This window comes from Netta rufina (genome assembly GCF_964035555.1).
Source record: "Netta rufina genome assembly, chromosome: 2".
Taxonomy (NCBI): domain Eukaryota; kingdom Metazoa; phylum Chordata; class Aves; order Anseriformes; family Anatidae; genus Netta; species Netta rufina.
In genome coordinates, this window is record NC_140124.1 from 60,489,615 (window position 1) to 60,502,121 (window position 12,507).

At 45.0% G+C, this 12,507-nt stretch overlaps 1 protein-coding gene across 1 annotated transcript in view; it reads left to right on the top strand.

Moving 5' to 3' along the window:
* Positions 1-3,028: 3,028 nt before the first annotated feature.
* Positions 3,029-12,507, top strand: part of ITGA9 (integrin subunit alpha 9) — a 215,354-nt gene continuing 205,875 nt past the window's right edge. The window contains exons 1-3 of the mRNA XM_084282712.1: positions 3,029-3,186; positions 10,678-10,805; positions 11,822-11,928. Of these exons, the coding sequence (XP_084138838.1) occupies positions 3,032-3,186; positions 10,678-10,805; positions 11,822-11,928 (390 nt within the window). The 5' untranslated portion in view covers positions 3,029-3,031. The remainder of the gene's footprint in view (positions 3,187-10,677; positions 10,806-11,821; positions 11,929-12,507) is intronic.

The following is a 12,507-nucleotide window of genomic DNA, read 5'->3' on the forward strand; positions in this document are numbered from 1 at the left end:
GCAGAGAGAACACAGGGATATAGAAATGCAGGCACAGCTAATTCCAGTTTGAATAGTTCATTAACAAAAGGTTGGCATATGATTTAGTGCATTATTCCTTGTTCCCAGTCCTTATTGTTAGCATAATATTCATTTAACAGTACATTATTATAATGCTTATAGTTGCAGTTAGATGCTTCCCATTGCTTTCATTTCTTCCAGTGCATGCCAGGATTTTAACAGCTGAAACTGCAAAGACCTAAACATACACTTTCTGTTTCTGCTCTGCTTGCCAAAATTCCCATTGGATTAAATGTTGTGAGATTACGTTAGTATTTGGATGTGCAGTAAAACAAAAAATAAAAATAAATTAAAAAAAGGAGGGGGGAAGGGCATGGGAGTACAGTGTTCCTGGCCTGTCCTTGGATAATCCTCCTTGCCAGGAATAGAGAGCTAAAGTTTTTCATGGACTCACACACCTCCGTATTGTATCGCTGCTAGTTGAAATAAGCCCTCCTGGGAGCGCTCTACAACGTACAACGTGAGAGACAAGTGTTGCATTCACCTCATCTAGCCACTTTGCTTCTCTCATCCCTCTGGAGATGAATGAACCCATCCTTCTCCCCAGTGTGTCAGCTCGCATTTCCTTTAGCTTCATTAGAGAGCTGTCTAGCATCATTCAGTGCCTGGATAATTAATTGAAAAGCCCCATCACTTTCTTGCCTCAAAGTGCAGAGAATTTGGCTTGGTAGTGCTAATGGGATTGAGTGCCATTTGTGGAATTTGCTTAATCACTGCATATTGACTTTCTGGCTAAATCAGATTACTTTTATCCATATTGATTGCACAGTTAGAGAACTCCCGTGAAAATCTTTTCATTACATGTTGTAAATATCCTTGCTAAAACAACGTAAATGCCACGTCGATTTAATTTGGCACTGTAATGAGTAAATTGGTTCTTTCAATTTGATAGTACACCAACAGCTGAAAGTATTGATGAGTGACCTTTCCTTTTTATTTAGTGTTAAGCACTGTGCCACTTAGATTTAATACTGGAGAACATTCACTGTTCACTTCTGCATAACCCTGGCCATACTTATGTGTATGAGCCTGTGTATAGATTATGTGTGGTTAATTAACACACTCTTTAAGCTTACAGAAGGGTAATAAAGGAACAGTGCAATGTTGCTTTGCTCAACCTGTTTTTGAAGCAGATCTGAAGACCTTTGTGGTGGTGGAGCTACAGTAATCTGCAGACAGACAAGGTCCGTGGCAGAAGCACGTCACTTTTACTAGTTCAACCTTTCCTTTCAAGGTAATGTGTTGCTAAGTCCTTGCATCATCATTTGCAATTTTAACCCCCCAAAACTGAAGACTCAAAATGCCCCAGCCTTTCCATGAGCCATCTTGAGCAAGGGCTTTAAATAAGTACTCTGCTAAGCTTTATGGAGCAAGTATCAAACATCTGGATGTCTGGAAGCCTCCCTTCCTCTGTTGATTTTTTTCACCACCTAATTCTGTAATTGCTGCCACTCTACTTAACTCGTCCCCGGAATATTCCTATGCTCACATCCACTTTCTGGCATCACATTCAACATCAAAAAGGGCAGTTTTCAAACAGCAACATGTATGTATACAAGCACAGCCCCAGGGCACTTGCAGATGATGCTCAAGGTCAATGCTAACCTACAGTCCGGAGATGGCTTTTATCTGAGGATGTTCCCCTGCAGGAACAAGCTACGCTTTTGAAAGAGCCAAGTCAATATCATGAAACAGCTTACCACAAAATTACCTTCTTGCTGAACATGCACCCTCAGCACAAGCCCACACTCAGCTCAATCCCTTCACAGGAGATGTTAAACTTTCCCTGTGAGCTTCCTGTACTGAAAGATGACTTTACCTTCAAGAGCATTCCCACAGCAACTCTCCAACAGCCCTGACATCCAGCATCCTGCATTAGGGTTCACTGTTGTCATCTGCAGCAAGTTTCCTGAGAAACCTCAGGTGCCAGTCACACCCGGCTTGTGCCAGTGCAAGAAATGCTGAGCATGTGTCTGTGTGTTTCCAGTTGCTTGCCAGAAGCAGCAGTTCCTGTCTTTTTGGAGCTCCTGGCCCCTCTGCCGTTGCATTTCCTGGGATCTACTGTGCTTCTCCCAGTGACCCTGCTCCTGGATGAGAAGAGTATGTGGAATGAATGGAATGAAGTAGCCAAAACAAGGGCTAACAGCAACAAATAAAGCTGCCACTTATCTCTGTGGTCGCACTTCTCTGAGCTCCTGGTGTTCATCCTAAAGATCAACGTAAAGACACCTTCACAACAACCCCAAGCACAAAAACTGCCTTTTTTTTTTTTTTTTTTTTTTTTTTTTTTCTGAATAATAAACGTGTGGGCTCTAAGGTCTGAGAGTTTTATCCTGTAACTCCCTTCCCCTCCTCATGCAGGAGGACGTGTGACATTTCTCTTGCCCACTGGAGGTGACTGCCTTCTTGCCTTGGCTCTTGCTCACCTTTTATTGCAAGTTTGACCGATTAGTTTTGCTCCCAGACGGTCTACCTTTTAAAATATTAGCACAATTACTTTCAGTCTTTGTTTAGCCGTGAATGTTGCTGCTTGAGGGCTGGATCACCTCTCAAGGGGCTGGATCACCTCTCCTACGAAGGCAGCCTGAGAGAGCTGGGGCTGTCCAGCCTACAGAAGAGAAGGCTCTGGGGTGACCTCACGGCAGGCTTTCAGTACTTAAAGGGGTCTTGTAAAAAGGAGGAGGACTGTTCACTCGGGTAGACGACAGGACAAGGGGAATGGTTTTAAACTAAAAGAGGGCAGATTTAGGTTAGGTGTTAGAAGGAAACCGCCGCCAGGGGGCACCGCGGCGGCGGCGCGGGGCGGTGCGGGGCGGAGCGGGGCGCCCAGTCCCGCCGGGGGTTGGCGGCTCGGGGCGAAGCCGAGCCGGGCACAGACGTGAACCCGGGAGGAGGAAGAAGAAGAGGAGGAGGAGGAGGAGAAAAAGAAAAAGGAGGAGGAGGAGAAGGCGGCGGTGCTGGGGCTCGCAGGATGGCGGCGGGGTGGCGGGTGCTGGCGGCGCTGCTGGCGGCCGCCCTGGCTCGCTGCTACAACGTGGACCTGCGGCTCCCGGTGGTCTTCCAGGGCCCCAACGGGTCCTTCTTCGGGTACTCGGTGCTGCAGCACTACCACGACAGCACCCGGTGGTGAGTGGGGGACCCGCCGGACACCCGGCCCCGGGGGGAAAGGCGGTGCGAGCAGCCGTCGTGCCGCCTTAAATGGGGGGAAAAGGGGGGAAAAAATGGGTTTTAGCAGTGTTTTTTGCGGTGACAGTGCCGGTCGTGGAGGGGTAGCGGTGGGAGAGCCGGTGTGTGCCCGCTGCTGTGGCGAGGCACGGGGGAACGGGCACGTAACTTTGATTTTTTGGGTAAGGATAGGAAGTTTGTCCTCTTCCCCTCCAAGTTACCCACACTGGCAAGCTTCTCGTTGGTCCTCTTGGTTGAAAAGAGCCCCGGAGTGTGGTCTCTCTCTCCCTCGTCTGGGTCAGAGGCTCTTTGTTAGAATTAAAAGAGATTTTTTCTCTTAGCTGGACCTAGCTGGTGTCGTCTGGTGGCCTTCCACGGGCAGGAGCCGCCGCTGCCAGTGCGTGCCCACAAAGCTCGCCTTTATCTCTCACGCATAGATACAGCCCAATTGCTCAGCTGTTGGTGTTGGAACTGTAGCGCACTGTGATAGATAAATCAATGTATTCATGCTGGCGGCCACTTTGTCCAAAATGACTCTTTTTCATGCCCTTTAGTTCATAAGTAGTTGTGTGCTTTGCCTCTCTGCGCAGCGGCTTTCTCGGAGTATTCACTGTTAAGGACTCAGGAGGCTTCAGGAGGAAAAGCTCTCGGAAAGAAAAGCTCTCAGTTCACAGCGATGCTTAACTCAGGGCAGGAAGCAACAAAGGATGAAAAGGCTGAAAGTGGCCTGTATTCGACACGGAGCATGGGGGGCTGGCCACAGGGTGAGCAAGATCCGGTGAAAAGAGAACGATGCAGCTTGTTGCCCCTTGTCTTAGTGCCCGTCCTTCTGGATGGTGACATGGATTATCTTCAGGTGGCACCTGCTGGTGTCATTTTGGAAAGCGAGGGTGAGCAGGGAGGAGAATCTCAGTGACATCCAGCTTTGCCTGGAAATGATGCTGGACCAGCGGCCCAGGGCATCCCTCTGAAGGCAGACATCTGTAGTTAGTCTGATGCCCCAAATTATTTCACACCTGTTTTCTGAAAACAGAGCTTTTTCATGGAGCACCCAGAACCATAAAGTGTCTAACATCACAAACTATTCTTAAATAACTAAAAAGAACATTAGCCCTAGCACCTGGAAGGGTGAGTAGCAGCTTTATATGGTCAGCATCTGCACAGGGCTGTCAAAAATCGTGAGGGTAGGATTGTCAACCTGTGAAGGGACAGCAAAGAGTTTTGCTCATAGAAGTATGTGCAGCCTTCTTCAGTTTTGTGGAGATGTCGCCTTGAACTGAATGGGCTTATTCTGAGTGCAAGCATTTTTTATTTATTTATTTTTGTACTGTGATGTAAAATCAATTTTAAGTGTTTAACATGTTTCTTCTGGAGAGCTTAAAATATCTGGCCAATCTTTCTGGGCATTGAGACCATCAAAGGGCTGAACCTTCATCTGAGCCTTTAGCTATATCCTCGTCCCCTGAGTAGGGCACAAAGGCTTGCAGTGTTGTATAGTACTATTTTAAAATCCTAATCATACTGGACAGAACCTTGCTTCTGCCTGCAGATATCACTCCAGAGCATAAAAGCCTCTGACTTCCATTTCAAAGAGATTACATGTTGCAGATTATTCAATCATGAGATACAGTCTCTGTTTTATTGGCTGAGTGCAGAGGGAAATGGTTAGTAGAACTGATAGCATTTTTGGGATTTGTCAGGTTTTTCTGTGTGAAGCCTTTGTGTGCAAAGCTATATAGCTGTTTCCTTAGTTGGCTTGTAGAGTTAGCAGGTGATGTATTTTTTTTTCAAACTGATACGCTGTTGACAGGGTGAAGGCTGTTATATGGAATATGTAGCAAAAATGTTTTTTATTCATGCCATTGTAGCATACAGCTCCTGTTAATAGTCATAGGGTTATTGTTTTTGTGTGTCAGTTTCAGTCTTAGCTTCATAGCTTTTCACAAAGAAACATTATGATTCCAGTTTCTCATGTCCCTTTGGCCTATATGCTGTTGTGGGAAGTTAACCTAAGTTCATTTTGGACTGTGATATTTCAGTCATACATGGCTTGCCTGGTGAGCTGTGCACTATGTGAGTGTGCAGAATTGTGATCGATCCTATCCAAGGCTGTCTCCTGCCTGTCTAAATCTATTTTGTGTGTTAACACGCTCCTAAGCATGGGAGAATGTTGTCCTGATAGCTCAAGGCTTCTTAATCTTTATTGCCCAAGGATCCAGTATTCCCGTAGCATACTTTTGACCACTGAAGTGTATTATTCTCAGCAGTCTGTCCATGTGCTTTTTATATAAATTCATTTTTTTTCATAATAAAATGGTATCTGTATTTGCCAGCTCTTCAAGTTCAGTGTTTCAACCACTTGTTTTCCAACACCACAAGGAGTTTGTCTATGTTATCTGCCATAAACCTGCAGGTTTTCAGTAAACCAACCCAGAGTTTGATAATTTGTGAAGATTTATGTGAGCCAAATATTCTTGCCAGAGGAACTAAAGGAGGAATATTTGGTTTGAAGTGTTGTGTCAAATAAATACAGGTAGTTAGACTGCTACACAGACCTAGACAGAGAAACTATAAGGGGTATTCAGCCTCCACTGCAATAGTGATGAAAGTCAGTGCCTTTGACATGTCTGAAATAGTTAATTGCAATGATGCTTCCTTTTAGGAGTTGTTTTCGCACAGTTTTTGTGTTAAGAAAGGTTTGTCATCACAGATGTGCTGAAGTTATTGTTTTTCTGACAATGTCCCGTTTTCCTTCCTTGAGCGGGTTTTATGACCGTAAATCTTGAAAGACTTACCCGGCTCCCCGTCACTGCCATTTCCAGCAGAGCAAGGATCCAGGTGGTTGCTTGCATTTGGAGCACAGACAGGCTGAAGTGCTTCTGTTCTCTGGAAATAATTTGGAAGCTTGGAGTAAAGACCTGGCAAAGCGACCAAGAATGCAGTTTTCTCTGCTTTTCTCAAGGAGACGGTTCAAGAAGAAACGATGTCGATTTTGCCCCATTAAAAGATGTTAATGACGTGACATCCCTCATCATTCTTCTGTTAATAATGTTATTTTATGTCTCTCCTTTCCCCTCCTTATGTCTTCTCCTTACTGACACCTCCCCTGATCTCTCAGCAAGCCCAGGGTAACAACTTCATCCTTTCAGGCAACATGATCCGGCACTAAAAACTAAGGGAGTCAGTTTAGCTGCATGGGATCCTGCTGTGAGAACTACAGTAAGGAATGAGGCTGGATGTTGTGCTGCCATTTCGCTTCTTTGGCCCTGCACTTCGCCAGATTGCACTGTTGCTGAAGCATGAAGGTGGTTTTGCATCTCAAGCTGGTGGATGGATAGATGTCATTAGTTTATGGTGCACCTGCCTGTGCCCAAAATAAGACATAGGAGCAGACTGACCCAGCAGAGGCTGGCTGTTGTGCTAACGATGCCGTGTTACATCAATGACGCAGAGATGCTGTAGGTGCAGCAAGGGTGTGTGGAGGAAGGTGGGGAATCTGGGCTTGCTGGTGTTGCTCACAAGTTGTTCATCTACTGCCCCAATAACGGTACTGCTTCTTGCTCTGCATGCGTTGGATGAACCTCTGTTATTTTATTTTGAGGGCTAGACAAGTGGCAAAGACCTTTCTGATGGGGAGAAGCTCAGCTGGGATGGGTTTCACCTTCCTCTGGCGCTGCTTTTGAAATCCGCTGCGGTATGCGAGGATATTTAAAGACTTTTTTCCCCTGCCACTTAACATTGCAGCAAGGTGAGGTACCTACTCTCTCCAGTCCTTGAACTGTGATTGCCTAATCACTCCTGGCATGTTCCAGGCTGATGCTTAATGTGCTTGGCATCCCTCCACACCGTCGGGCAGCATGACACTTTCTTTCACTGTTTCCACTAAATGCAGCACTTAGTTTCCAAATCTGTACGTCCTGAGGGTCAATCACCAGCAAAGTGATAGTTACTGTTCAGCAGGAAGTAATTTTAAGAAGGTGTGGATTTCCCTGGGGCCAGAACAGCTCCTTGTCATCCATTAATATTGGCTGATGTGGCCTCTGCAATGCGATGGTTTCTGGCTGCACAGTTGTCTCCATACAGATGAGGGCGTTTGTCCTCAGCTGTGGGAGTACGAATGCAAGAAGAGAAGTGACAGCCTTTCTGCTTACTGCTTCTCATATCAGTTTAGATCCCAATACTTGGTTCACAGAGCCAGCGGGATGTAGCCAATTCTTAGAGATTTCTGTGCCTGTCAAGCAAAAGTGACCCTAAAATGGCCCCAGCCCTTTGGTTGTCTTCACTGGGAAGTGATTCCTTTCCTGTGGTGGGGTTTCCTGATCGAGGTGTTTCCCTGCTGCTGCCCACAACACCCTAGGAGCTTCCTGCGACGCATTATGGTTGTGGTGAGAGCTTATGCTCATGGATAATCACATCATAAGCCTTTGGCAGAAGGCTGGAAGACTGCTGGTGCTTGTTCGCTGATACTCCAAGTAGTCCTACAGTACCGCTGAAGAACTGTACCACAAAATTAGGCTATTTTAACCTAGGGCTTTTTAAAATGGTTGGAAGGTTGCCTGGTAATAGGAAAAAAAAAAAAAAAAAAAAAAAAGAGAGAGAGAAATAAAATAAGGGTTGTGATTCTCTGGGCTGTTCACGTATCTATGTGTTTAGGTCAGGCCAAAATGCACAGTGCTGAGGCATGAGAAGACTGTGTGAGGCTCCGAGGCTTTGTTTTGAAATGCATTTCTATTTTGGTATGGTACCGGAGAAAAACACCTTCTCTGGTTGCAGCATTGTTTCACAGAAGTCTCCAAAGACCTCAGAGGTGTTTTAATGTGTAGGGGAGATGCAAAACAGACATTTGTTTTGCTCAGTGAGCTCCAACACACTAGCAGAAAAGTGAGTTTTCTGTCAAGACCTGCTGGGACTCTTGTGGCAGTTAAATAGGCAATTTTCTTCCAACAGTTTAAGCAGTCACATACAGAATCGGATGAAAGAGTAAAGGAATCTTTTCTTGGCAAAGGTAATATCCCAGCCTCAAGTCTTTGAATAGAACCACAGTAAGTGGTATGTGACAAATGCCAACCTGACCAGCCAAAAAGCATGGCAGCCAGCAGGAAGACCTCCCATCTTCCTGAAGGTGACTTCTTCCTGGGCACAGGCGAGCATGGGTCGCACCAGAGGAAACAGGAATCCTGCAGAGGTTTCAGCCACTGGGGAGGAAGTGTAAGAGCGAATTAAAGAAACAAGACCCTAAGATTACACGGTGTATTAGGTAGGCGAGCTACCAGATTTGGATGTCTGGCCATTCAGGACAATCCAAAATAGATTTGCTTCTGGCACATGTCACCAGTTGGTTTTAGTGGCTCCTTCCTTGTGCACAGTCCACGTGGGGAGATGTGACAAATGTTTTTGAAAGGTATCGCTCAAGACAATCTGAGTCATATAATTCCCCCTCCCCCTCCAGCCTACTCAGATCATTAATTACAGATTTTTCCCATTCAGCTTTTTAAAGAGATCGGAAGAGGTCTCCATCTGGCATTCTGCAGTCTGAGGTATCTTTTGTACTAATTGCCGAATCAAATTTACTTTTGTTGGTTTATAGGAAAGCTTCATTTAAACTGGAGGTCAGCATAGCCCACATTACCTTATTGTTACAATAGGTCATAGAAACATTTCTTGCCATTTGCAATTCGAACCAGTAACTCTTTAAGCTAGTAATATGCCCCCTTGTTTGTTTTTGTTGGACCTCATGAATGTCAATAAGTGAATGACGTGCATTCATTGCCTGTGTAAACGAGATGATTGGCATTGGATTTTCTGCCTGCTGCCTGGCTGGTGGGATTTCCATGTTGGGCTATTATTTCAGGCTCCTTTGCGTTCAGTCCCCAATGTGTGCAGGCTTTGTAGGCTTAAGGAACTTAAGCATTTCAGCCACTAATTCTTCTCACTTGTGCAAACATGATGTGCGTTATCTAGAGCAGCCCCATTGAACTTCTCCAAATGATACTGCTCAGCTCATGAGACTTGGGAGAAAATGTAGGGTTTCTTTTCATTTTGTGAATGTGTTTCCAAGTGCCGTGGGGTGGTTTTGAGATGTGTGGGGAAGCATATGGTATAGAAGAGGCTTCTGATGGCAGCTTATCCAGGTGGCCCAGGTTGGCACTGGACATGTGCGTGCATTGCGCCTTGGGTCTCTCTGTATTGAATGGTGACAATGGGTGGTGGTTGGGAATGGAACTTTAAAGAAGGAAAACCTTTAACACCAGGAAAGCTTCCGTTCTGGGGCTGTCCATCCATGCCATGGGTGGGCTGTGTGCCTGGGCAGACTTTGTACCAGTAGCTCTCTATCCTTTTAGTAGCTAAACCAAGAGTGGTACCTCCTTGGTCAAGCACCCATGGTCAACAGTGGTGCCTCCTCGGTCAACAGGCAGCACATACATGTATGCACACAAACACTGGAGGCCGTCTTTTAGAGATGGTTGCCCTCAGTTCCAGCCCTGGGCTTAACTTCATCATGGATTTTGTTAGATAGAAAAGCTCTGCCCAGCCCCACAGTGCAAGGGTATCTGCAGAACTGATATTGAACTGCTTGGTGCTCCCCACCGTCCTCCCCGGCACTGCCTTCCTCCTGCTTAACCTCCTTCCTCACCCTCAAGTGCCTGCATCCAAGTTCACAGCCAGGTGAGGAGGTTGTCCCTTTGATGAGGAGAAGGCATGAGAAACTACCAGGTTGCTAAACAGTCACTTGTGGGATGATCCACTTAGCTAAAAGTGCTTATTGTCTTTCAAGGCTACATCTAGGAACCCCATGAGCATAGCTGTGTGTTGGAACTTCCCAAGGTACTAGTTCTCACAAATGGGACAACTACTCCAGGTGTAGTTGTCACAGCCTTAATGATAATGAGGGCTGATGGCAAGGCACTGTGGAAGAGAATTGTTCCTGTGTTGTCATCCCCCCACCCCCTTTTAAAAACTGTAATTACATAAAATCTTCTGATAAGGGGGTGCCTCAACTTTCTAAGTAGCCTTATTAAATTTAAGCTGTCCAGAAACAAGCAGGTTCAGGTTTCCTCATCTCATGGGTGTATTTTAGCTCTTGTGGAATTTTTGGGTTGATAGGGATAGAGTTAAAACTGAGGAAAAATAGATGCAGCTGCTGTTGTGTTTCCTAATACTCTCCTAAATGCTATCTGGGGTGAGAAAAGGACTTGCTTCAAAAGTGCTACACTGCTAATGGAAATTTAACTTATTAAAGTATTCATGGCTTCACTGGAGAAAAATGCTTTCACTGTCAGTGTTGTTTTCAGCTTGTGAATCAAAGTCATCGTTTTACAAGGTTGCTGGAAAAAAGTCTTTTTGCTGAGGAACCACTGGCAATGTGAATCTTGCTGTTGTTTGTGTTTTTTTTTTTTTTTTTTTTCTTTTGGCTTGAAATTAATCACTTGTTACTTTGTGTTTGGTTTCCAGGGTCTTGGTTGGAGCTCCCAAGGCAGACTCTAAATACAGCACCTCTGTTCAGTCCCCAGGAGCAGTGTTTAAATGTCGAGTCCACACCAATCCTGACAGAAGATGCACAGAGCTGGATATGGGTCGAGGTGGGTATCAGTGATGCTTTGAGAGGAGGGACCAGAAGACCCCACATGACTTGCAGTCCTCCTGCCAGCTTCAAAGAGGCTCTGGGTCCCTGAGAGGGATTCATATGCCTCTCCTGGTGGAGCTGGGTGTGGGATGACCAGGTGGTGGGGTGATGGGTGTGTGGTGTGCAGAGTTAATAGCATCACAGCAATCTGTGGATTGTCTCATAATGCAGCTAATGATTCCTTGCCTTTGCTTCATGTGTGAAAGGAAATAAATTTATCTGAGAGAGCCATGCTTGTACCCTACTGCACGTGATCATGATTGACTCATTTCTCTGACCTACTGTCTGAATCAGGGGAAGATGGGCTGCCTATTCCCAAAGTAAGGCTCTGATCTAAAACCTGCTGGATTCTGAGGGAGTAAATTGAAGTCTTTAAGTATTTTCTCTTTCTTGGTCATGTGATTCACAGTATTGATTTCTCCGTCTATAATAAAACCTATGTCAGTATTGGTTTATTAATCTTGTCACATTTGAGTGACATAGAATTTCTTTTTATGAAGTGTACGTGGATTAAAACACTATTTTGGCAAGTTTGATTTGTCCAGCTACCATAGTGTAAACCATCTTTCACGGATTGATGAATACTGCCTGAGAGGACTAAAGATTTAGACCCCATTTTTTTTTAAATGCCCCGTATCTCATTTCGCAGGATAACTTTTTTTTAACTGCATTCTGCAAGCAATCCCACATCTCTCCCATTTATTTCAATTGGATGGTTTATTCAAGTAAAGCTGTGGATATACTTTAATAGCTGCTGGCTGTTTGGGACAGTGTCTGTCTTCTACTATGGATGATGCCTTAGTAACGGTGAGCACCACCCTGACTAACACATATAAGAAGTAATATTTAGGTTGAAAGGGAAAAGAAAAGCACTGACAGGCAGATGTTAGATGGACAATCACTTTTCCTATGGGGTGTCTTTGTAGATGTTTAAAACTCACGTCTCCTTGCCTTGCTGCCCTTCTTCTGTAGGCAATTCTCGGGGCATGCTCTGTGGAAAGACCTGTAAAGAAGACAGAGATGATGAATGGATGGGCGTGAGCCTGGCTAGACAGCCTAAGGCTGGTGGAAGTGTGCTGGTAAGTCCACTCTTTTCTTTGATCTCATTAAAATCACTGCTGCTGTCTGACTCTAATGCTAAACATGTCAGGATTAATGTGTTTGGTAGTGACTGACTGAGTCCAGCTTTACAGGCAGCAAATTCTGTAGTCTCTTCCTTCAAGCGGAAGGAAAATGAACCCAAGCCAGAAAGTTTTATTTATAGAGGAACGGCTTCAAAGCAATCACACCTGACTTGTGTCACCTAAGGGCTTCCTCCTAAATGTGAGGGATTAAATCTCTGAACGGAATAAATAGAACTTTGTCTGTGAGGTATCTGTTGGTTTGTTCTTTTTGTAGGTTGTCTGTGTTTATGTATCCATTCATTTTCCACGAGCATATGTATTGCATGTCAGAACTCACCATGAAAAATGTAAGATGAGACTTTGGGGCAATATTTTGTCTTTATGTATATGAATTTTCCATTAATGAGGTGGAAGAATTGAGAGTGGAGATGAATTAGTTGCATGTGGGTGGCCTTGTTGTCTCTGATATGGTTACCATGGAAATAGAAAGGGTCAAGGAGAGCAGATGTGGTCCTTAGGATGTGGAATTTATCT